Source organism: Streptopelia decaocto (assembly GCF_964273445.1).
Source record: "Streptopelia decaocto genome assembly, chromosome: 1".
Taxonomy (NCBI): domain Eukaryota; kingdom Metazoa; phylum Chordata; class Aves; order Columbiformes; family Columbidae; genus Streptopelia; species Streptopelia decaocto.
The window spans coordinates 62,148,697-62,175,579 of record NC_138663.1 but is presented as its reverse complement, the minus strand read 5'-3'; the positions used below and the strand labels follow the sequence as shown (position 1 = coordinate 62,175,579).

The window sequence follows — 26,883 nt, the reverse complement described above, 5'->3', positions numbered from 1 at the left end:
CAACAATTTTCTGGAATATACAAAAGCATTTGCTAAGAAACAACAACCCCAAACTCCTTATAGTTTTTGAGCTCAGGGCAGTGGTGCTTTTGTGCTTGGTGAGGGAGGTCTGGGGACACATATGGCTTATTTCTACTAAGTATGGCTTTTAGCCCCTTTATGTGCTTATATCAGAGAATCACAGAATGTTAGGGATTTGAAGGGACCTCAAAAGATCATCTAGTCCAATCCCCCTGCTGGAGCAGGAACACCTAGATGAGGTTACACAGGAATGTGTCCAGGTGGGTTTTGGATGTCTCCAGAGTAGAAGACTCCACAACCCCCCTGGGCAGCCTGTTCCAGTGCTCTGGCACCATTGCTGTGAAGAAGTTTCTTCTCATATTTAAGTGGAACCTCTTGTGTTCCAGTTTGAACTCATTATCCCTTGTCCTACTATTAGTTGTCACCAAGAAGAGCCTGACTCCATCCTCGTGGCACTCACCCTTTATATATTTGGAAACATTACTGAGGTTTGCAGGACCCAAATCAGAAATTAGAATAGTCTCTGCTCTTCTCACTCTTCTTTCTTTTCCAGATTATTAGAGAATAGGACTGTGAATTTATCTGGGAAGTGAAGTCAGTAAGTGTCAATAAGTGAAAACTATAGTAGAAACAGAGGGCTGGGATATTGTCATGTTTGCACCATGCTCAAACACAGGGAAGAATCCCAAAAACATGCATCGGGACCTCAGAAAACATTGTTTTGTTTAAAAAAAAAAAAAAAAAAAAGGAAGAAAAAAAAAAAACTTCCTTAAATTAAAAACTCCTGTTTATTTGCTTTCTGCTTTCTCAGATACTAGGCAATACTTGAAGTCACTTTCAAACCAGCACCCCTAGGAATCAGGATATCATAGACTGAAATTGCCCCCTTGTTGCTCAGATTTCCCCCCCTTGACACTTAGCAAATCACCCGACTGCCTCAGGACACACGACATAAGCAGCACCACATTGCACACAATTTCTCCTCTGCTGAGGGAAGTGCAGTGGCCCTTTCATCCCCAGTGGTGCCCAAGGCCACCTCAGGGCTCCCAGAATGGATTACAGCAACAAGTTGTGGGAGCTACTTTTGTCATAAGATTTATAAGCTTCACCTGAACCCCCTGCCCCCCTCCCCAAACCCCCTGAGGTTTTCTGTTTCACAGGAAGAGTTTCTATGTTCCTGTCTTTCAAGGTAGAATCAAAATGCCTTTTTTTTTTTTTTCCCTGCTTAGTTTAGATTTCCCTATGAATGGATTGGAAAAAAAAAAAAAAAACAAAACTCAAAACCACAAAAAACCCCAAACAAACAAACAAGCAAAACCCACCACAAAACAAGCAACAACCACCCAGACACTTGAAAGGGTAACAGAGCTCTGGAAGAGGTACTAAACCTGCTGGATGGCCAAAGTTCTCTGATTTTGGCTTAGAGTCCCTGTGTGGCTGCAGTCCACCTGTGCCTCAGCCTGGGCTTACCACATATGTTTAAGAATAGCTGATTTATGTGTTTTCCTCTCATGTTGTGTTAAAAAAAAAAAAAAAAAAAAAGAGAAAAAAAATGAAGACCATTTGTAGCTGGGAGGAAGGAGCAAAAGGCACTTCGGGAGGTGCAAGAAACCCACAGAAACCCTGACTCATCAAACTCACTTTCAGTTTGTTTGGCTGCCTGTCTCTACCCTTATTTTCTTCTGCAAACTTTCCCCAAACCTCTCTCCCTGGTTTCTTGCTTTACTCATTCACCACTTTTCCCTTTCTCTGCAAGGCTTTCTTAATATATTTTTTCCCCAGTTTCCATCCATGTCCCCTTCTCCTGCCACTTCCTGCAAACACTGTAGCCACCTAGAAAAAGACCACAGTCCAAAAAGGGAAGGAGACAGGGCAAAGACAAAGCCTTATGGAGCAAAACAAAAATGAGAACACATTCTTATGGGAAACTTTTAAAGAAACAGACCAGTCTCTTCCATTTGATGTTCCTTCTGGGAAAAAAAGAAAATTCCATTTTTTTCCAATAAAGCATTTCACTGAAATGGTAACAAAACTTAGATGTACATCTGTACATTATCATATTTTTCTTACCCTTCACATTCTCTTTCCCTTTTTTCTGGCCAAAACCACTGTGTGGTACCCCGTGCAGAAATATGTAAACGACCATTCCATTTTCCCCAGACCTCATCATGGCCATAACATGTAGGAACATCTCAAATTTGCAGATGGCAAATTGCTGCCACAACTGAATGATCAAAAAACCCCAGGAAACGCTTGACATCTTTCATGGTGCTTCTTACTGCCTAGAGCAGAAACCTTCTACTCCCTCCCAGCAGCCAGCTCTGTGAGACTGGGAAAGATCGGAAGAGATGAGGAATTCTAAAATGACAGTGACAATTAGTTTTAAAAGTAATGTGAAAATGTTGCAAATAAGCCAGCAAGGGCTTACCTGGCCACAACAAAATATTATTTTGGTATGGAAACAAGGACTATCAAGCTGAGATTTTACTGCTAAGTATCCAAACCATCAGCAAAGGGATGCTGTGTTTTAGGTACCGAAGGCCTCAGAATTAACCTCATAGGGACGAGCCCCCCCCCGCACAGCCAGTACCTCGGCAGGACGGGCTCAGCAGCCAGCAGCTGGCACTGTTGCTCCACGGGAGGAGCGGCAAGCAGCACCGGCCCGGGATGCTGCACGGGCCAGGGATGCTGCGCTGGTGCGGGATGCTACACTGACCAGGGATGCTACACTGACCAGGGATGCTACACTGACCAGGGATGCTACACCAGCCCCGGCCAGGGATGTAGCAGCAGCAGCGGGCAGTTAAAGAGTGAGCACAGAGACAAGTCTTTTGAGCATCACTTGGAAACACGGTCATGATGATACACATTGCCTGCGCATGAACACACTCACACTAATTACACCCTCCGTGCAGACATGTCATGAAAAAGGAGCAAGGATTTCCATTGTGCATACGTGTACCACCCTTGCTTAGACCCTACAAGTGCAAATCTAATCCGTCCATGGAGACAGGTGGAAAATAAGAGTCATGTGCCGCAAAATATTCAGGAAATTCAAATCGATTTGCTGTGTTTCACAAAGCAGCACATGGTGCAATCTTTCACAAAAGCAACAAGATACTTCAACTCACTGCAAGAATATCAAGAATACGGAAACTTTCTTCCAAATGGGAGGGACCCTCTTCTCTTTCAGAGGTTTGCTGTTTTCAGTGGCAGCACAAGTAGAGATAGTTGCTGCAGATGAGTGAGGCAAGGCCAGAAGAGGGGATAACACAATGGAAAGGCAGCCTTGCAGAACTTGCTGATAAAAAGGCATTTGCTATCTTATCCTATCATAGAGCACTTCAGTATCTCACAAGTCTTGGAAAGTAAAAGGTAAAGTGAAATCCCGTGACTTTATAGTTACCACTTATTTTTCAGAAACTGGTGAAATTAAAACAACTTACACTTGTGCAACAAGGGCAGGAAGACTTTCACTGGGAAAAAAAAATACTATCTCCACCCACAAATCTGCTCTTCATGGATTTTAGTACATCTTGGCAAAAACGTAAGTGAGGAAGTATGGGGAAGAATTAAATAAGAACAACTTAAATTTTCAAAAACCAAAAGGTAAGCAACTGGAAACATCTGGGAGGTAAGAAGGAAGGAATAAAAACAAACAAACAAACAAAATCCCACAAAAACAAACAAAACCACAAAGTCAACCACATTTCATTGTGAACCAATGGAAAAGGAAACCACTTAAGTACCTCACAGGGAAATTTTATCCATCTCCAAGTACAGGAGTGCGAAAATTTATCTGAAGGAAGGGTATGTGCCTAGGCTCTGCCTGTGCTCCCTCCTCAGCACCAGAGCTATTTCACTGTTGAGAGCTGTTCTGTAATCAAGATAATAACTGGCATTGAGCACACAAGCCAGAAGGGCAGAGAAAAGTCTGGGCTAAATGAATTAGATGGTTAAGGGTGAAAGATTCTTATTCAAGCTCTTTCTGCTGGTCACTGGTTTGAGGAGGGAAAAAAGATCACATGCTAGGAGAAAGAAAAAGAAACAAGAACGAATTATTGGGAAACAGCAAAGAGACATTCAAAGAAATGAATTCTGGGGTTCAGAAAAGAAAACTGGCCAAGGAACTAGAGTAGAAGTTTCCTTGTGTATTAAGAAAACCCCAAGAACAAGAGACAGCTTTGTCTGTTAATGTGCCACAAGAAAAACACAGCAACAGCAGCAGCAAAATCCTTCCCTGCTGTGATTGCAGCAGCAGCAGTTCCAGAACACATCAGGGGGCATGTATACATTTCATTTGGTTTAACAACCTGAAAAATAAGTAAGTAGTTCCTTTACATTGAGGAAATGATACATTTCTTAGACTGGAGAGAAAGAAGAAGCAGTTTAGCAATGTATTACAACATCTGCCTGTTGTAATGATCCTCATCAAGGTGGACCACCCCTTTCGGAGCTGCACCTGAGTTTCTCTACCAGTTATTGACACAGTCTCGAAGATCATTTTGTCAAAGTGTTGTCCCTCTGAGAGTACATTCCCTCAGAGCGAACCTACCACCAACTGCTTAATATTTACCAAGGAAAATATTTGTAAATCCTGAAAGAAAATATGATTATATTAGTGATCCTCTTTTAATCTCCCTGCAAAATTTATTCACTGTATTGTCTTGCATTGCTACCTGTAGTTACATACATTTGCTTTAGTCGAGCAGTATAAAAGTATGTGCATAAGAGGGATACAGTGTTGTGTCTTTTCATTTGACCTCATGCTAAGGCCCCAACTATTGTCCAAGGGAAGGTGATATATGACTGGGAAAATCAATGCACAGTATTGAGAAATCAGCTGCCAATTTCTGCATGTCTGTGTCATACACCAGGGTCTGACTGCACTGCCTAAGTCACTAATGTCTTACATATTCTGTGTATTCACAAACAAAAATCAAATTACAAAGTTTAAATTACTTTTCATTATGGTCTGGGGTCTCTGTGTGCAGAGACAGAGGCCACGTAAAACTCATCAGGCCAAGTTAGGAAGACAGGAGCGGTTTTGCACTAGTTTTGCCCGTTTTGCATGTGGAAGCCCCACCACCGTCATCGGGATTGCTGCACGGAGACTAAGAGCTGAACTTTGCCTACATCTAGTAATTAAAGTTGGGAGTTGCTTTTGCAAGGACAACATGACACAAGACACCTTTTATCTCACTGCTGCCTCTGCCCATTGCTTTCGAGGAAGCTGCAGCAACAGTGGAAAAACTAGAAGCCTCTAGTTACATGGAAATCTGGATCATAAAACACCACCACTAGACGTCCCCTTAGCTCCAGCCAACCAAGCAGAGGTGCTTCTGTAGCCCTGATGGTTTCTTCCAGCTGCACCATATAACACAGAGCAACTCAAGCAGGAGCAAGGACTCTCCAGGGACTCTACCTACAGCTTCGTGGTTTCTAGACCTTGTTGGCCGCACACATGATTTATGTGCTATAGCCGCACCCCATGTTTGCCAAGCAGAGACATACCTTAAGTGTTAGCGGTTGGCTGAGAAGAATGGGTCCATTCACACATGGTCGCAGCCAGCCTTTGCCTTCTCAGCTGCCCAGGTAGAGCCACCGAGGTGGATCTACAGCAATCTTGATCCCAACAGGTCTGGAAATTTCCTCTGATACTCTAATTAAGAAGCCAAGGTTCAGGTGGTGTAAGGCAAAACAGCTGTCAAGGGAGTGATGCCAGTCTATGCTCTTTGTGAATGGCCCTTACCTTTCAGAAGAGAAAGTCTTACAATTCCCACATCCTGCCTGTGACATGAGGTTAGATAAAATATGTTTGGGAGGCATGGCCTGGCCTGTGGCCCAGCTGTCTGGCCACAGTAACCACACTCTTTCCTTATAAACAAGACACTGTTCCTTCTGGGTATCTGTGATTTGCTAACTCAGCTTTATTTATTTCACTAGAATGATTTTTTTTTAAATGAATTTTCCAAAATCAAAGCAATGGCTGTGGAACACTATTCAAAACCACTGCTTTTCCTGCAGATTTGGTGAAACATGGAAAAATCGGCCGTTGCGTGGCCACTTGAAATGGGTTGCTTACGTACTTGAAAAGATGTTAACCCGGTTCTCAAGGAGACTTGGCTTTTGAGAGTTGTGTTCATCTTCTGAGACTGACACTCACTTGCACCTTATGTCATAGCTCACAAGAATGACATCATTACCATCACTTTGGGCATTTCAAGCTGGAATAGAGGAGCAGTTAAAAGCCAAGGTAAATGTCGCTCTAGCAGAGTGTCAGGAAAATAGAGTAAATGACCCCAGGGAGGATTTTCTTTCTGGTCTCCAGTTAAAGCAACCACCATTAACCTCCTCACTAATAATTTTCCCCCCTCATTGACATAAATGCAATATTCTTCCTACCAAGGGGGAATATTGTGGATGACTCATCATGCCACTTACCTGTGCACAATTACAGATATCCTATTAATAACCACCACAAGATTGCCTACTGTCTTGCTGTGCTCAGGATCTCACTGTTGACGCTGATACACACCTGTGGTTGCTTACCCTAACCTGAATGATGTTGCAGAATTGCTGCTGTTCCTGCTCCTGCCAGGTGTCCTCTCATAAATACAAATGTTAAGGCAGACAAAGCATACATAAAATATACACAATGCATCTTTTGTGGGGTTAGGACAAGTAGTAACAGTCTGTAAATCACAGGCAGAGAAATTCAGGTGATGTGTGAGGGCTTGTTTTGTGGTAGCAGGGATGACAAAGCAGTGGAGTGGAGCACCTGGGGATGGTGTGAGACCTTGGACTCTGGATGTCCTTGAGGACAGGTCATGAAAGTAACTCTGATAAACATTTGGCTGCAGCTGATTATCCTTCTGAACCTGTCCCCAGCCCCATCACAGCTCCACAGCAGGAGCAGTCTTGCTCCTCTAATTTAAAATGAGATATATTCTTTCTGGGAACTGTGACAATAGCAGTTGCAGGAGATGCAGGAACCCTTTCTCTCTAAGAGCTCAGCTGGGGTTATTACACAAGGACAACCTTCCAATCAAAAAGGGGGCAGAGCTAATCCATTTCTCTGCCAGCTCCACCCTCCATAAGTAGATGGCAATCTTTCTTCGGACTTTGTCCCTGAATCAGAAAGGTAACCAGAAGGCATCAGATAAAAAACTGGACACATCAAAACAGTCAAACAAAACCTGAAGGACTTTGATAATAAGCACACATGGAGTGAAGACACTTTCATGTGGATTCCTTACTTCAGCATGTAGGAAGACCTACAGCAGGAATGTTGTTTAGGAGAAAAAAATACAACATTGAGATCTTTATAGAAATCTCTAGACACTCTGGGGCTTTTTGTCCCATACACAGACCTCAAGCTCACAGAGGTGTCACCTTTTGGGCACCATACAAACATGGGACAAGTGCAGGAATGCCATGGATGGTAACATAATACAAACAGAGATAAGGGAAGAACACCACCAGTGAACAAATGCAAATGCACTCTGATGATCAGAAAAATCCTGGCTTGCTTCCTAGAAAAGCTGTGGTAGCACCTGAATCAAAGGGGCCTCCTGGAGCAGAGGACAATGTAGTACTAGCCAAAATACATTGGCTAAGTAAATCAAACAAGAATTTCATCAACATGACAAAGCAAAATGTACCCAGAGAAGTACAATTAAAAGATTCAGTATAAGAGCAATGTACTCATGCCACTGCAAAAGGCCACTAAAACAAACTAAACTTGAAACAGTTCAGCTGGTTTAGCTTATTAGTTAATTTATACAGCAGTGTAGTGCCAGCACAGCAAGGCTTGCTCAGAGCATGGGAACCAAGCCAGCTACATGCCCTGACCAAAACATCTCTCCTGGCAAAAGCTGGATGAGAGATGCAGTGGTGCTGGTGGAAACGGGCTCTGCTCCTCCAGCCTGTGCCCCTGGGAGGTGGCACAGCTTTGCTGGCCTCCCGGCTTGGTGATGGCCGTGGCAGTGCTGCTGCCTCGTGAAAAACATGCACCCACAACCACGTACACTGGGCTCCTTCAATGGGCTTAAACTCTCTCCTAAATCTGTCTGTAACTATGGCCTCCTCCACATTCCCTCCTAAACCAAATGCGGTTGGTATCAGATCCGACCTTCCTTTCCCTCTCTCAGTTACATACACACACACACAGACATGCTAAAAATAGATGCAATTCAGTATTCATTGAGCGTAATTTCTTGAGTTTCACTTTGCAGCAGACATTCTCCCTGGCTGCTAGCTCTCCTTCAGGTTAAAATATGGCCTTTCACTCTGGTCTATTCAGAAAGAGTAGAGTTTTTGCTTTTCCTTCGGTTAAGAAAATGAACTGAATTTTCACTCCACAAACCCCAGCTATATTGATAATTGTGGCATTAACATACAGGTGAAATGGAGGCTCAACTGGAGAGTCTTTCAGTTTTGGTGTCAGAGAGTAACTCTGTGTGGACCCGTGAAAGGAATTATTTTTTTTCTTTGAACAGTTCTCTCTCCTACAACTTTGATACCAGGCTGCTATCGCTACTTGAGTATGCAAATCTGAGCTTGCCACCAAAACAAGTGTTAAAAACCTCCCTGGGAATAAAAGTGCTGTTTGTATAAACTGTCGCATCCTTCTCCCACCTCCTTGCCAAAGGCTGCTCTGGCAGCTGGTAGGATGAGGCTCTTCCAGTGAGGTGGGAGCGGAAACACGACAGCTTATCATTACACACCGTCTTCAGTGTTTTGCTGAGTTAGGAAGGGACAGGACAACCAAGCACATTTCCAGGCACTCTGCCAAACTGGGGCCCAAAGGGTAAGCAGAAAGTCATGTGCAGGATGTCTTTAAAAGAAAAAAAAAAAGCACCAGATGCTCAATGAAGTGATCCAGAACAAGGGAATGTGTATGAACATTTCAAGTTCTGCTTTAACACCTTATTAAACGTATAAGGATCTGTGTCTTAGGAGTGGGCTGCATTCTGGGAGAGCCACATCAGGCTGAGATTTTGCAAACAATCCATCTCCTCTTCAGTCACCAGTGAAGCCACCACCTCAGTGCCCAAGCATCCCACTCCTTCCAGTGCTACCGTGAGACATAATCACCCCAGTCATTTTTTCCCTGAATAAACTCACTTCTAATACCTTTAAGCAGTAAATTACCACAAGTAGGTTTTGTTTGTTTGCTTTTTGACTGCAGCCTCACATAACACAGTGTGCAAACCATAACGAAAGGCATTTGTATGCCAGTGTGGGTCGATACCGTAGTTTAACAGAGAGCAACTTTGTGAAGGGAGAACAAGGCTACTGCAGCGTGCCTTGGGGCTTTTGCTTCCTATGGGCAGCACCAGATCTCCGTTCTGCATTAATGAACGACTACTGTTCATTCACCCGTCAGGGTGGTCTGGTGGGATGGGCCACCATGGGACAATTCAGAGGGGCAGCACAGCATGCAAAGCCCCTCCGCTTCTCTGACCGCTTCACATCAGCAATGCTGGCAAAATTGTCCATGCATATCACAAAACTCGAGAAGCCATATGGCATCATTTAAGTTTCATGCTGTTTGGTTCAAAGACACAGTGGGCAAGAAAAGGCCTTTGCTTCTCAGAGAAATAGCCAAGATGTGGCCATCACAAAAATTGTGTCCCTTTGGCAGGGGATTGCAGAAGAGCTTTTGGACTATCACAAAGCCCTCTCATCTGGTTGAACGTGCAAGAAGCCACCCATCCACACAAGCTGATGTTCCAGTGATTTGCATTTGGCCTTGACAGTCTCTTAGCTACTGAATAGAAATCTCTTTCTAAAATTTGAACACTGAAACGAAATTTCAAAAGTCAGAAATTTCCACACTCCCATCCTCACATTTCTCTGCAGGGAAGCATGCATTTGTTCTTTATGAGGCCACAAGCTAAAATCTTGGGAGCTGCTATAAGGAACCACACACTGACACAATAGGAAGGAGCCTATGTACAGTGAAACACAGAAGATACCTGGGGATCACTCTGCAAAACTAATTCCAGACCACCTGACTCAAGGGAAATCTGTTCCTCTTCTGGAACAGTTTATCAAGCTTTCTCCAGGCATGATTTTCTACAAGTTTAAGCAATGCATCACATGCTTTTTAGATGAGGTGTGAAAATGGTGTATTAATTTCAGTCTGCTCTTAATTGATCTAAGATAAAATAACTCAAAAATAAATTATTAAAAAAATATTCCACCTTCATGCTGAAATAAGAGTGCAGGCACTTGTACTAGTTTACTGGAAATCTGTTCAAAGACATAGCCTTAATTAAAAGGGTGTAGCTCTTTTTTACACAAGCCTGGAGAGGCAGCCTTGCCTAGGAAAGGTGATGGAATAGGCGATGAAGGCCAGCCCATGGAAAACATGGCGGTGTGACTGCAGGGGATTTTTCCTGCTTTCCTTTTCTGCTATGCCAGCTGTCCGTCCTGCCTGGGAACCTCGCTGCCTCACTAAGCACGCATGAAGAGTGAGCCATGCTTCCAGCCCATCCTCTGTGTACTGTAGCTTCACCAGCCTCACGACAGCTCAATCAGACTCCTCTCGCCTTTCTTCTCTCTCCCTTGAAAAAGTAAATAAAATCCCCAAGCCTCTTCAGTGCCAATTACCAAGCAGAAAGGAAGCAGAAACCCCAAACAGAAACATTGCCAGGAACCATATTATTTACAAGCTCAGGAGAAAGAAATGCAAACACATACCCAGTGACTGCTCTATCCTTTTAGTTTCTATTACCTTTTTGTATTGGCACAAGAAATAGCCAGCATGTGACTGTAAGGTCAGGGTATCTCTAGTTACAGCAGCATCTAAGAAGCATCGTTCTAGTAAAATGATATCGTGTACAAGCCACGCTACATAAAAAGCAAAGGAGGGACAGGATACGAAACACTCCAGACACAGACATAGCCACGCCAGCCTTAAGTGATGATACCCTGGCTGCAGGTCCTACCCAAAATGCAGGATGTTAGCCCACACTAAACTCAGCATGGTCTTGGCAAAGCTCTTACGGTTAGCCAGAAGAGTTACTGCAGCCTGGGTCCGTGGGCAGAGCTGGTACCTCCTGCTGGTTTTTTTGGGGGGGTATTCATGTGCCTGACAGACTTCTGGTGCAGACAGGTAATGTGAGCACCACTGCGCTGCCCTGGCGACACCAGTCATAGGGCAGGGGGAGAGCAAGGGGGATGTCCTTACCCAAACCTTTGGGACACAAGCGGTCCCCCTGCTCCCTTGCCCAGTGTTCCTGCTAGTGCAACACAAAAAACAGCCTCTTTGTTTTTTTGCAGGTGTCTGTACAAGATTTACTGTCCCAGGAGTGTTCCTTCCTCTTCTTTTCTGTTTGCTTTGAAACCTCAAGCTATTGAGTTTCACCTGGTTTCGAAGAAGTAGCAAAAAATCAGTGCAGGGTCATTAAACATAGCGGAGACTCCCCAGAAGGTTCACAAATCTTTCACTAAGCTGGCCAGAGCTTCAGCTTTCTACCAAAGTGCCTGAAAATGACTTGTCTGCTTTCCTGTTTCATTAGGAGGCTCTTGCACAGCTCTACCACTGATATTGGAGCAAGGACCTTTTGTAGCTGCTGCTGGGCATGTGTTTTCTGTTTATTTTCTAATAAAAAAGAATCATGTGCACTAAGTTATCTAAAAAGCAACTGTGCCAGCATTCAGCCATGCAGAAAAAAAAAAAAACAAAAACATAAAAGCCCCTAATGCTTTCTGTTAACATTAAATTCAGACAGGTTTGTTTACAAATAGGACTGACCTCTTATTTAGTTAACTTTTGTTAAGAAATAAAATCTGTCAGAGTTTATTAGTCCACTATGGCAAATACATTCTCCAAACAACAAACAGGCCTCTGATCACTTTTGCTTACATCCAGACATTCCAGAAATGGCTGAGTAGATGTTTTCTCATTTTCAGTTAGTTGGGGGCTGATCACAGTTTACACACTGGATCCTTTTCCCATTAAAATCATCACCTAAATCCTCACCAATGTCACTAGGAGGAAGAGAGAAAAGGAGTGCTCAAAGCCATGCGCTCCTGTAAAAAATCTCAGCTTTTTCACACAAAGCCCCACTAATCACATTTCAATAGCATCCTCACAGTAACAAAGTGTGAGAGTTTAGCAAAGCCTCCCAAATTACTCTTTTTTTTTTTTTTAAACACAACTTTCTAATTATACTTGCACAAAAGCCCGTAAGATGTTGTATAGAGGTATAACCAAACGACAGCTGTCTTCGTCAAATCTCATTTGCATTCCTGGAAATGATGGGAAGCACTTTGTGGCAACTTTTTCCCAGGAGAAAATCTTGAGTTGCTGCAAGTTCCCAGCCCCAGGGAAGGTCTGGCTGGTGAGAAGCAGGACAAGCCCCAGCAGCCGCAGGGGTTATGGCGCTGGAGTAGACCATAAAGAAGAAAGTTTAATTTCTCGTTGAGACAGATTTCAACAAAGGCTTGAACTTCTGCCTCCTACATCACACCCAGGTGCCCTGCTCTCATGATGAAGTTAACAGCCATTTGTTTTCTCATTCTTCTTCTCACTTTCTGAATCTATAAATATTGATCAAGCGGGGAGCAGCCCCAGCCAGCAAGCTCACAGAGTCAGGGACTTCAGTTCCACATTCAGGTTCACCCAAGCTGTGACTTGAAGCCAGATGCCCCTTCATCTCCCTCCCTACCAGACAGGGCTTTATCTCCTGACATCTTCCCTCTTCAGGTTTCTTCCCGACATAATTTATAAAAGTCTCACTTTGCTTTGATGAAGAATGAAAACCAGACATGCCAATTCTGACTCTTTAATGGGAAAATCTTCCATTGCCATTTCCTGCCAACCTCAACTGTTGCCTTATTAACACACGTATTTCAGGAGTACAGACTGCCTCAACAATAGTGGAAATTTATGTAGGAATTTTGGAGCAATATACAACACACAACACAACAAGGGTCTAGATAGGGAGCAAATTAGGACTATTAATATTTGTACAGATGTGTTTCTATAGTATATACAATAATTTCTGCAGAACACAGAGTATTTTCAAAAATGAAATGGGGAACAACAAACAAAGAAAGTGAATGAAGGAGAAAGGAGAGAAAATTAAAATACTTATAAAAGAAAGGAACCTTTAAAAATACAGTTATGGGGATATAGTGAATTTACATACCAGCCTGCAATAAACTCCGTGTAACAGGATCCCTGAACACAGCTCCGGTCTGAGGGAGGTTTCAGCTCCACTTTCCAGGCCTATCTTTTCGACCTTGTCTCCATCACATAAATGAACTGCCATGAACATATGTTTTTAAGTTTGTTTCTAAAATAACCAGACCAAAGCAGAAATACTGTGCTGCCCACACCAGTCTCCCCCACACACCTTCCTCAGGGGAAAGAGCAGAGAAAAACCATGCATGTTAGTCACATCAGATGAAGTGCTACAGCCATGCGGATTTATACAAAACAGAACCAGAAGGAAGGTCTGTTGGGTCCCAGATGCGAGCACAGGAGGTGATGGGCCAAGGCTCGCTCAGCCCCAGCCTCGCTGGGCTCCCTGAGATGCACATCAGCCCTGCAAGTACGCAGGAGATCACCAGGGGTGTCGCAGGGATGTGTCTGTGTCCACCTTCTGCAATGTGCAGAGCTGAGGATGGGCACTGAGTGCATCCTGTAAATGTACAGTGCAGGAGGGGCAAATATTGCTGCTTCAGCCTTTGCTGTTCTTTCACATGCAGGGGTAGACCACATCAAGGGAGTCCAGGTACCAAGGAGATGCTTTGGTCCTTCAGTGGATGCTACAGCAGCCTGAAAGGTGCCCTGTCAGGCTCCTTTCTACCCCGTTTCCCTGAAAATAAGACCTACCCTGAAAATAAGCCCTAGCATGTTTTTTTTAGGATTTTTGAGGATGCTTGAAATATAAGCCCTACTCCAAAAATAAGCCCTAGTTACAGTTCATAAAAAAGTCCATTGAAATAGTATCCAGGCAGCTATACATGTAAAAAAGTAAGCATCTTTTGGAGCAAAAATTGTATAAGACCCTGCCTTATTTTTGGGGAAACAGGGTAAAGAGGAAGGAGTTTTAATCAGGGTTACTTCTAAATCCCTTTTTAATTGTTAGAGACATGTGGATCTGGGAAAGAACAAGCATAAGCAAGGAATAAATACTGGATGTAATCAGCTGCTTCCTGGTGAGAGAGGAGATGGCTAAGAGAGCATGCATACTTTTCATTTCAATTGATCCCAACAAAAGTAATTTCTATTTCAAAACCAAATAATGGAGAAAATTGCCACATTGAAGTTATCTAGTCTAAAAGGCTGTTCCTTACCTTTTCTTATTCCATGCTCAGCTGACACTGTAACCTCAGGGGTGATCATTTTATTTACAAGTTTATATCCCAAGGGATAGGTTTGTACCTTTTGGAGATCAGGAAAGCACAAGGCTCTGGCAGCTTCCAGCCTTTTATTCCCACTCTGTCTCTTGGCCCATGCTGCACAAAACTCAAGGCAAATCCTGTGCCTCAGCATCAGCGATTCCCTGTGGGTCCTCTGCATATTTCTCATATCACTGCAAGTACATTTTTACCTACAAAAGGCAACTGTGACTGCATCTACATCCATTTGTCTCCATTCTACCCTAAATGCTGAGCCCCACAGAGACCTTTCCTTTCACAGGGTTGCTTGTTCCTTGAAAATGTGGGCTGAATGTTCCCCGCCCCCCCTCCAATAAAAAGGACATTTTACACTCGTGTCTACAATAAGCAGAACAATATATTTGAAATGGCATCTCAGCTTTTCATGAAAGCCAATTTTCTTGAAATTCAGACATATGGACTGTCTAATAATAATTATTGTGCTCACTAAATTATTTTCTTGTTTCTCACTTTGGAGATGTTTTCAGGAGGGCCTGTCTGAAAGAGAGATCATCAAACTGGTAGGAGAAACCAAACTCTCCCGTCTAAAATGTCACTTACTACTGAGACTACAAGTAAGATTTAAAATACTTGTGTAAATGATGGAAGCTAGGACAAATTATTTTCCATTTCTGAGCACTTACTCATCTGCTCACATCAGTACTGTGCATAACTAGTTGAATAGCTGTCACACTACAGGGTCAGTATCAGCAGAGCATACATAGCTTCTTTTTTTTTTAAGTAATTAAAAGTTCCAGGATCTAACACTTTAAAGGTGCTTTGACAACAATAGAAAAGAATTACTTCACAAAATTTTGAAAAGCTGGGATTGGAAAAGTCTCTTTCAATAAAAGTTTTATGGTACAATCCTACCCTGGGGCCACAATTAATCCCTTATGGCTATGAAAGGCACCAAGTAACCTATGGAAGCTGGAAGAGAACATTTTGTACTTTGTTTCCCACCTATTACTGCTTACTAAACTAATTACAGAAGATTTAGCAAATCATTTCAGAAAAAGAAGTTGCTGCAAACTCCCCTTTCTTGTTATGACAGGCAGCCCCATGACTTATTCTGGGTTCTATACCCAGCTCTGCCCCAACTGTTTTTCCAGTCTTAGGCAAATGAGGAATTGTTTGCCTCCATTTCCTAATCCCAAATTGAATCACTACCATTTGATTTGCAGAAATGCTACACAATGCCTCTGAGAGAGGAAGTTCAACATCATGCTGCCTTGTTGCACAAGATAACACGAGACACAGAAAAGTGGTAGGGTAGAAGGATGGACCTTTAATAAAAGGCAGCTATTTGAGCATAAGCTTGAATAAACCTGACACTGATGTTCCAGTGGGCAAGGTGGTTTGGAAGACTATTGATAGGCTGGTGGTGCTTAACAGAATATGACATCCATGTCACGCAACACAGCAGGAGACTTCCCAATCTGCCAATGTACATGCGAACATCAAAAATCCAGTGGCAATGTGGGAAAACAAAAGCAGGTGATGAAAAAAGAAGTTTTTTACCTCAGCTGCAAAGTAGACAAAAAGAATGGCCATTGCAAATTGGGAGGGTACTGAAAGGAAAAAACCACCCTGTGGTCAAAGTGCGTAACTAAACATGGAATGAAGAGTTGAACACAGCTGTAAGTCTTACCAGCCCAAATAAAACCTCTGTTCATAACTCACAGACATGCAAGTGGGAATTTGCTTCCTTTCCAGCTCCATTCTGCTCCCACCAGCATCACGCTCCTCCCCAGCTGCTGAGATACACCCCTGCAGAGCATGGAGAGCTCTTCTGGCACACCAGCTCCAGAAGTACTAACCCATGCAAAACTGAGCTTATCTGGCCTTTTAAAGCACCCTGGCACACTTTAAAACATGTGCAGGTAGACTAAAATGCATAGTGGGATGCTTTAAAGCATGCGCTTCTAAATTTCCTGTTTCTGCTTGCAGAGAGCATTGCCCACTAGCAGGTGGCACTAGTAAAACCCACAATGTCTTCTGTATTTAAAGCTTCCACAGGAAATACCTGCAAGCAAAGAAATCAGTAGGCTGTTAGACTTTACCTGCAGGGTTCTCTTTACGAGCTAATATTATAGTTTCCTCTTCCTGACATTGGCTCTGGCCCAAATGAGATATACTTCTAAGCAAGAGCCACCCCGGTAGGGATTTAAAGCTGGAAGTGCTGTGGTCAATGGGAACTGGCCATTTTGGGACCCTCATCTCTATGCCTGTGTTACTTTCACCCATATGAACAGTGTGAAATAGGGGAAAGAAACTGCAAGTGCCTGTTCCCTGCTATTTTATCTCAAGACCATTTGCTAGGTGGTGTGCTGTGGAAAAAAGTGTGTTTTGCATGCTGTCCTGACTGCAAGAATATGCCAGTGCGGCTCTGTTGCAATTAGTCAGATGTGTCTGCTTGTTGCTGGAGGCAAGGAGAGAAAAAAAGTGTCAGCCAGGCTCTTAAAGCAGGTAACACAGAAAACAGCTGTTTATCCGGCGCAAGGAAGTAAAATCATCATTCATCAGAGCTGAACTAAGAAGACCTCCTGTGCAGCCCTGGGGTGGACCCAAGTGAGGTTTGTGAGGTTACATGTCAGGTAAAGATGGGAGGCAGCTGGAACTCTGGTTGTGTGCTGAAGTAAAGTAAGCTTGGCCAAGCTCCTTAAAAGGACACAAGACACATTTCATGTTTTTGGAACATGTTGAGATCTGGTGATGCTTATTACTCTGTTCCAAACGGCCTGATTATAAGTAAGGGACTCACACAGGGGCATGGCACTCTCAGCAGGTCACTCACACTGAATCAGGAGGAAAAAACCCAACACAATCCCCAAGCCCCAAAACACCTTAGTTGCATGACACAGGCAGTATCAACATCTTCCCATGGTGGCTATCCCTCTTTTGCCTGAGGAAGAGAGCTGACAAGGAGGGAGCCACCATGGCTCCTCTGTCCCCGTTGCCTCTGTAAGAGGTGTTGTGAATGCATGGCCACCTCTTTTCAGTCTACTCCTTCTGCCACCACTTACTCAGAGCTGGGTGTAATGCACAGGGTATTTTCCACCGGCATCAGGTGATGGCATACTGGAAATCATCAAGACCGGGCTTAGATTTGCAGGATGCCGAAGGAAAGGGCTTTATATTGGACAGGATCAAATAGCAGACCAGAATAAATGAGGTGAGATACGAGGACACTTACTCATGGGCAAAGGTTAATGACCCACATGACAAGGGTCGGTATCTGGGGAATCCTGAGGCCACCATGCAACTGCTGACCTTTGCCCGGGGATCTGAGAGACAGTGCTCACCAGCTCCAGGGTTGTGCATGTGCCATAGCAGAGACAATCTGCAGCAGAAACTGAGTTACTGTTGCTAGAAGAAAGTGATAACATCGGTAAACAGACTGAGGGAAAAAATGAGGTGGCTTCTGGCTTGATTCATTGCAAACTCTGCTAACAACCAACTCAAGCATGAGGACATTGCACAAAAGACAGCGGGCTCATGAAACACTGCCTATGTAAGTGAAACTGCTGAAAGACTACATGATTACCCTTCCAAAGGATTAGGAGGATTACCTTTTCAAACAGAGCATCTCTGGCCCTCTCCTGATAATTCTTGATCCTCCACAGGAGCTGCTGGTCTTCCACAGGGCTTTTCAATGCATCAGTAGCACTCTCCAAAGTCTAACAGAGCAACTCAGCACCTGAAATGGACCCCAAAGGGAAAAAACCACAAAATTTAGGGGCCATAATGCTAGTGCCGCCCACCCTCTCGTTGTGCCATAGGAAACATGGTGGCGGTGTATAAAGAACCCGGCTAATTTTGGCTCTCATGTTGTCAGATTTTGCTTCCTCTCCTCTTCCTCAGCCGTGGAGAGGGCAAGCTCTCCTGCATGACCAGTGCCTCCAGTACAGCATCCATCACAGCCACATTTGGCTGCTACAATCCAAACAAGAGGGGTGTTAAACTGCTGAGCAGGCGATCGCTACTCGTGCAACCACCCACCCTGGCAGAGCAACCCGTGGCACCTGGCGCAAGGGTTGTGGTAACCTGCATTTGAGGTGATGCCACAGCCCTGGGCTCTGCACCCACTGCGAGCCAGCATGGGGACAGGGACGGACTGGGACTGCCATCACTGGGCTGGCCTGCAGGGAAGCCCATGCGGCTTGCTGGGGTGCGAGCACAGCTCCACTGCCGCTGGAAGCAGTGGGAGGATAATCCGAAGCAGCTGCTGGCATCCCTCCTGTACCCTAAGAGCGATCAAAGCCAGTGGCCTAACTTTTCCAGTGTTCCTAGGAGCAATGGAACGGCGTCAAGGATACCTAGGAATTTCCCTTTTATTGCAGCTGCAGCCACAGCGCATTTATACAAAGCAGAAGGGATATGTGACCCAGCCATCAAGTATTTTCCTAATTCTCTCCACAGGCACAAGTGGTAGGCACATTTTCTCCCCATCCTCGTGCTCTCCCTAAGGATCCAGAAGTCCTGCACCAGTGCTGGAAAAGTGTGGCAAGATGATGTCTGTGGAGGTCAGGTACTGCATTGTGGATCTTGCAGTGAAGAGTTCTGTTATAAGTGCACATATATTGTGCTCCTTTTGTTACCAAGCTGTAGGTCAGATATAATTTGAAAACAAACCTTGGGCCTTCAGAGGAGGACTTACTAAGAACAAGTCCTTAGCAGACATAAAAAAATATTTAAATAAACAAGAGCATGTCACTTAAGCGTTCCATTGTTTGCAAAGTAGTTTAGATGCACCAGTGGGAGTGAGGGAAAAAGTGTCTGCGTAGAAACTGCTAAGAAAGCCTATTATATCGCACTTCCCAACAAAGCCCAGGCTGTTTTCCTGGCTGTGATCAGCCTCATTGTGCAACAAACATGATCAAAGGGAAAGGTCACAAATGCTTCCAAGAAACCCCTTGGCCACAAAGGGAGGGAATCATGCAGGTGATATAAGGTAGCACTTGTCTCACGGGGTGTCCCTGAAAACTAGACCATGACATATGTGACGATAATTGGAATCTGACAATAAAGAGTAAGAAGATGCTACAACATTTTTTTTCCAGAGAAGAAGTGTTCTCCAGTTCACTTTTGTATCATTTGTTTCCACACTGGAAAAAGTAGCAAAAAGAAAAACAAAACAAAACAAAACAAAACAAAACAAACAAAACAAAAAAAACCAAAACAACAAAAAACCCAAAGCCTTCATTTATAGTCCCCCTACAAAACACTACACAGACCTTATTTCTTAGAGTTCAAAAGTGAATCTAGAAGGGTTTTTTTTGTATGTACTAGTTTATCTTAGTTAGCAGTAAAAAAGGAAAATAAATATTAAACAGGACACATGCTACCAAAATCTATAAGTTAAATAGCTGAAAATATATATTATAAATAGACATTCCACATGCGCGATGGACACATGCTAGTTTATGTGCATTATTAAAGGACTAGGCTGAAAATATGCAGACTTTAAGACTGTGTTTTAAGAAATTTTAACTAAAAACACATGCAGAGCACGCATTCTAGCAGCTAATTACACATAGCGTGGAGCAGGGCTCCTACAGAGAACAGAAACAGTGTAGCAACATGCACTTTTTATCTAACATAGAAATACATGTATTGTAAAAGTGATTCCTATTTTCCTTTTAAATAAAGCTAGATTTTAGGCATTACAGGTCACCTACCCCTAGAATCTCACTAATATAATCTACAACATGTAAACAAACCCAGATTTACAAGGTCCAGGAGAATACTGGTTTTAATATCTTCCCTTGTCCAAAACATTACCTCGCTTAAGGAAAAAAAAAAAAAAAGGAAGGGGGAGGAGAGCAACCCACAATTCTCAGAAAACATGAATCCTAGAGGATGACAAGGCCAGTCCTTCCCAATCAACAACTCCTTCTCATTCCCATCTTTTAACTTCCAGGAACAGTGGAGGCTATATTTAAAGGCTCCACACTTTTTCTCCCATCCCCAGGACACCCAGCAATTTGAGATAAAATCAGTAAAAGGGTGACCTCTTTACCTTAAAAGATTGCTGACAAGTTTTGTTCAGGTAAGGAGGCCATCAAGTTCTTTCTTTACTTGAGATTTCTGCATTTTTTTAACAGTAAGAAACCTCAGATGTCTGATCTACTTTTCCTGTAAAAACTTATATGTAATTTTTCTTTGTATTTTTTAATCTCTTTTGTTTGTGGGTGTCTGCAGAGGAGGGGGAAACCCACATTTAAGTATAAAATGCTGCTTTTCAAAACTCTACTCTTTAGTTGTCTGAGATGACTAATGTAGCTATAAATGTCTGTGCCTTCAGTCCAGGAATCATCAAACTACCTTAGCCACTTCTGAAAGTGTTTTTGTGTGCTTTACAAGCTTTGCAAGAGATTGCGGATTTGTGTTGATAGGATGGTAATTCTCATTACTTGCTAGCAAGGCCAGGCTGAAACCTCATTGTTTTTGTTTCCTAGAGAAAGAACTGAGATCACATCTGCATTTTATAAAAGCTCCTGAATAGTCGCTGATCAACAACAACCAGCAGCCAAATCTTTGCCTCTAGAAATTTGCATTGTTTTGCAGTTGGAGTTTGCTAGATACTGTGTCCTCTTAAAAAGTCTGGTTAAGTCATTTAAGCTGTGAAACTGAGAACTGTACTCCCCTGAACAGCTAGAAGAAATCGTAACTAACAAGAATTATATGCAACAGGCTCTGGGCTACATTATTTGGCTTCCTTTGTTCTTTAAAGGATAACCATCCTCAGATCAAGACCCACTAGTATTTCTAGCTTCTATGTAATAAGGCTATTGCAAGTTAGTAACTCAGATGCAAATGAAAAAGGAATTAATTTTCCTATCTGTTTTCTGAGATTTAATATAAAATCTGCAAAGGCATTAAAACAGTAGGGTAGGAGAGCTAGTGCTGCTATAGGGATTAAAAAGTCACACATATAAAAAGCATTTGTGCTTTTTGCTGTCGGTTAAGGCGTGAGGGTGCCGGGAAAGCCTTGTAAAACCCTCTGCCTCTCTCCAATTTCTCTGACAAGCACATTGGCTGAATTTTATAAGGACTGGTCTTGCAGTGAATCTAGAAGAGGGGTGATTTTTGCCTGTTAGCCCCTGCCAAGTGCTGGGGGGCTTGTGCCTGTAGTGGGGCAAGCATGCCTGAAGTTGCCTGGCTTGCCTTTCCGGGGGATGGACCACTTTGCTTGGCTGCTCCTAGAAGCAGGAGTTGCTCTCCTGCCCAAGCTCCCTTTTCTGTGAATTATGGCAAGTCTGTCAGTCTTTCTTTCCCAGCTGTTGTGGAGGGCTATCGTGTATCAGCCTGGTGTACTCCTGCCAGAGCGGCTCCTTGCACTTGCTCAGGACAGGCACTGCAGACTCAGTCGTGCTTTGCTTCACTCGGGATCACGCGCAGCTCAGGGCACGCGTTGCTCTAGTGCCAGAGCACGTGAGCAAGCTGGATGTGTCAGAGCCTGGAGCAAATGAACGAGCTGTGCCATAAAACCCTCCTCAGGCTGCTGGATTGGGAGTAGTTATGGAAAAGTGGGTTCTGGGGTGGACTTGGAGTGTGGAAGCTCAGGGGTAGCAATCAGTCACTTGGCAGAAGGGCTTTTTCATGGGATACTAGTAGAGGGCTGGAAATGGGGAGGAATGGGAATGGGGAGGTCTCTGAATACCCTCTCCCAGATCAGATTCTACTCATGTCGTTTACACCTCTTTCCATGCTTTTGCTCCTTTGTTGGAAATACTGAAGGACAAGGGCTATAGATCAGAGATGAGGCAGTCTGTTCCACGCACTGGCATCGACATGCCCTCCTACAAACACACAGTGTGCTTAGGCATGGCTGGCATGAAGAGAGGAGATAAGAGCTTCTCCTGTAGCAAGAAAGTGGCAGCCACTTACATGGGAACAACAGGAAGGCATGAAGGAGGTCACTGGGTTCTCTTCCTCCATGTCACATGCAGGTAACCACAGCTTACAATAACACACAGATAAGGTCTAGCAGGTCCAGGTTGTCCACAGCAAATACAGCCAGGCTGTAGTTGCCCCAGCTTCCCCATCTCAGATGAGAACCCAGTCACCTTACAGCTAGTTCTTTGCCTTGTATTGTCCAGGTAAAGCACAGGCTGTCAGAAAAGCCTCAGCCCACCTCCCAAGGAGCATTTTACACCACAGCATGCTACCTTTGTCCTGCAGGGTGTCCTGGCTCTCTGAAAGTCTTTGGGCACGGATCAAGTGGGCTTGCACTCAGTCATGAGCTGCTTGGCATGTTCCTACTTGTAAAAGTCGCAATTTTTCTATCTTCACTGGAGACTCTTGCAGGTATCTAACCTGTAATGCTAGAAAGGTCTCTTGGTGTGGTGTTGTCCAAGCAGGTCCCCAACCTTAAGAGCCACTAACCCTTTCCCCAAATGCAAGCTAGTGCACACCTATTGATTTCAAGAAGCCTGCAAAGATAACTTACTACGGCGGATCCATTAACCCTTCTTGGAACTGCATAACCCACTGAACTATTACCATGCACAGGAAGCTGAAGTGGGGTATTAGAGGAGATAAAACAATCTGCTAGGCAAAAGACATTGTTATGGCTGAGGAATAATGTTCTCTGAGGTGTTCATTTCACATTAGTCTAAGAAGACATACAAAAGCATACACTGCAACATCAAAGGGAGAGAACTCAATGTAGATGCAGTTGCAGGACACAAAGCAGCTGGCTCAGGCTACATCTCTGCAAAGCAGTGTAAAGGCATAGCCTTGAGTGCTTCATGAGGGTCAGAAAGGACAGCAAGAGCCATGGGTTGAATTTCATAAAGGGCATTGTCCCCTCCTGAGATATCAGTGATAGTAAATACATACTTTTTTTCCACATTGCAAGAGGACCAGACTCTGAGGAACTTGAGCCCATTCACTGTAATTTGGAACTCATGCTGAGGCAGACAAGCAATTCACTGATCTGCTCTCCGGGATTTTCTTTATTCCTTCCCTGTCCCTACAGCAGTGGTTTTCAACCTGTGGTCTGTAGCCTTTGGGAAAGAGAGGTGGAAACTGTCCCTGGAGGACACCAAGTGTCCCTGGTAACCCTGAATTCGGGGTTTTGAAACAGGGCTTTACACCTCCGTGGGAAAACTTCCAAGGTCTGCCACCCCAAACCTTAGGAAGCCCATGCCCTGCTGCTGGGGCGAGGTTGACATGGCAGACACCCCGGCAGGCGGGGCATCGACCCCAGGACGCCCCCCGGCCCGCCTCGACTTTGAGCATGAAGCAGGCTCTGCCCTATGCGCAGCTTCTGCCGGAGTGACCCCACGGGGGCCGCGGCGGGGCCGGCCCGGGGGTCCGCGGGGCGGTGCGCGGGGGCCGCCGGTGTCCGGGGCGGGGCACGGGGCGGTGCGCGGCGGGGCGCGGTGCAGGGCCGCCACGGGCACACGTGGCTCAGCCCCCCAAAAAGGCAGTCCCCGCCGGCGGGAGCGGGCACTTTGTACCACAGCCCCTGCAGAGGTGCCGTCGGTCCGGCCGGTCAGTCGGTGGGTGCCGGTGCGCAGGGGCGCCGGTTGGCTGCGGAGCGGCGGCTCCCGCCCCTGCGGAGGCAGCCCCGGCTCTGGGCGGCCCTACCTGCCGGCACTATGAACCTGACAGCCGAGAACCACCGCGTCCCGCTGAGCGACGGGAACAGCATCCCGCTCCTGGGGCTGGGCACCTACGCCGACCCCCAGAAAGTAAGTCCGGGGGCGCCGGGACGCCCCGTTTCGCTGACGGGGGCAGGTGGCAGCCCCCCTCGCTACTGAGCCCCGGAGCCGATGCTCCCCAACTGTTTCCCAATTATTTCCTTTCTTCTCGGCTATTTCTCTTTTTGCTTCTTTCCCCGTACAAAGTTAAAAGTCCGAGATCTCCCGTGAGCAGTACGGGCGGCGCGCAGAGGAGGAAAAGGTGGGGGGAAAAAAAAAGCCTGCCCAGCTTGCGGAGAGGTGCTTACCGTACCGCCGCCCAGCTCCGCGCTGATGGGCACCCGGGAAAGAGGTGCAGGGGACCGGGGAGCAGCTCTGCCGCTGTCCCGGGCTGCTGGGGGTCCGGGCGGTGCAACCCCGGAGCCGCTGCGGTCACCGGGACGGGATTTGACACCCGGTGAGCGCCGGCTCGCTGGCAGGGCGGCTTGGAGCCCTCGGTCCCGAGGAGCCCGGAGAACGGGGGGACGGTGTCACTGAGTCCCCCGGGCCGGCCCCGCTGCTCCCCATTCCCTGCGCAGATAAGATGAGGGATTTCGGACCGTTTTGCAGCTGGCCCCGACACTTTCCAAGGAATGTTCCTGAAACAAAGACCCAAATTCCTGCATCCTGATGCCTGCCAGCGGCCAAACCACTCTCAAATATTCTGCACCCTTTGTTTTTGCGTGTCCCGGGCAGGCATCCCATCAAACTGTCCCTGGTTCAGCTGCATCGAGGCAGTGGAAGCACACCTGATGCTTCTTCCTTCTGCGCACCTGGGAGCACAAAGGGAACTCGCTAGCTTTGCCTTTTGCTCTTCTGAACTGCCTGGTCTTTCAACAGTTCTTTTTGTTTGTTTGAAGAGTAGGAACAGAGATATCATGGCCAGAACCCTTCTTGTGTAACAGTATCAGAGTTTGAGGTGCAATATTGTGTGTATGACTCCACATACCACAAGGTATTTAAAAATACCTTTTTAAAGAAAACTCCTGATCAAGGCCATCTAACGACCACACTTGTACTACGCTATATTAATAACAATGTCAAAGAAGATCTCCAATAAACACTGCTGCAGGCAGTGCATGAGTGATGCAGAAAGGGTGTAAGAAGAGCTCAGTGCTGCAGATCTCCCTGGTTAACAATGATAGTTTACATGGGAAAAAATTACTGAGAATCTGCAATTTCAGAGGCTGGGCACCGTCCCCCGCATCACTAGAGTTTCGGGAGATATTTTTGGCTAGTAAGTTCTTTGAATAGTGGTTAGTGGAACAAAATTAAGCTCTCTAACAGGAATTTTAATGTAGCAAAGCAGAACGTTGCATAATTCAGTGACAAAATAGCTGCGAGCAAACTTGAAGCATCACTTTCTAGACTTTTATATCATCCTCCAAAGCCCTGAGTTGAAATTTTACAGTAGTTTCAAGTTGAGAAAAGCCAGGCTGCCAGCAGAAGTGGTGCTCCTGACTTGTTGTGCTTCCCACCTGCACTCCGGGTGAACCGCGGCTCAACGCTGGGGCATTAGCCAGGCTCAGGCAGGAGCTCAGAGCAGCAAGTAACCTGCCGGAGCTGAGAGGGGAGACGGGTGGGATGCCACTTTCAGAGGCGGCTTCTCAGCAATGCTATAACCCTGCTAAGAGTTCGTTCTGCAGAAGTTCAGATGTACCCTAATCATCACGGCAACGGTCCTACTCCTTCTGTCTCAGCCCTGCAAACTCCTGTAGCCTCCTTTGCCCTCCTGTGGGTCGAGGTGGATGGTGAGCCTTTGTGGGGACCTCATCTAGCAAAAATGAATCATTTTTAGTTAGGGCTTTTTTTTTTCAGCTGAATCAGCCCCAGGTAGTGGCTTTTTGCTTTTCGCATGTACCTCCTTTGTTTTCTGGTGACAGAAGGGGACGACAACAAGACTATGCAGGCAGGGCATTGCTATAGCAACTCCAATTTAGAGCAATTGAAGCTGCCGTGTAACTGCACCCTCAGTGGGAATGGGTGCCTATACCCAACCACCCATTCTCCCTCCCCCTGCTTTTGTAGGAGTTCAATTTTTCTGAGCTTTCTCTTTCTACATGATAAACATGTTAGAAAGTTATGGGTGGGAAGAGGAGCTGAGAAGAGGTAAAGACAGACTGATAAGTCACTTGCAAAAGTCTCATTTTGATGGAAGACCAGGCGAAACACTATATGTTTATCTGGAGGAGCTGGGCTGGAGCTTTCTGCTAGGATTAGGACTGTTTATTTGAGGCAGGGAACTCATCACCGAGAGCAGCTGGGGAAACACGGTAGCAGGACACTATGTAATTTGTTGCAGAATAGGGTTTGCAGCTACTGGTTGGTGACAGGGCAGGACATTTAAACAGGTCATGGCTTAAAGCTTGCCCATTCAAAAAGGCTGCTTTTGCTGGTAAGAGGACTGAGAGGGGGGAGCTTCTGTCAACACCTTGCTGTGGCAGCAAAGTGTTGCTTAGCTGTGACAAGCTGCTCTGCTGAGCTATGACTTCTGCGTGGTGCAACTTCCACTGGGATGCCCGGTGAGGTTTCTGACCTGCTTCTCCCGCCTAGAAAGTTGAAAGGTTTTGCGGCAACTTGGGACTGTTTCAAGGTTTATCTTAACAAGCAAGGCTATAAACTAGCACTGACACGTTTCTCTTAAAACGCTTGGCTGTAGCCTTTTGTGGCTGAATTACTTAAGAAGCAGCATCTGAGACACCCATTCTCCAGCAGTGGAGGCAGGCAGCTGGTGGTAGCAACGGTGCCAGCCGTTTCCAGCACGCTA

At 45.2% G+C, this 26,883-nt stretch overlaps 1 protein-coding gene across 1 annotated transcript in view; it reads left to right on the top strand.

Moving 5' to 3' along the window:
* The first annotated feature begins 23,822 nt into the window (after positions 1-23,822).
* The window catches only part of AKR1D1 (aldo-keto reductase family 1 member D1), a 36,955-nt gene continuing 33,894 nt past the window's right edge, over positions 23,823-26,883 (top strand). The window contains exon 1 of the mRNA XM_082043186.1: positions 23,823-24,128. Coding sequence (XP_081899312.1) covers positions 24,036-24,128 — 93 coding nt within the window. The 5' untranslated portion in view covers positions 23,823-24,035. The remainder of the gene's footprint in view (positions 24,129-26,883) is intronic.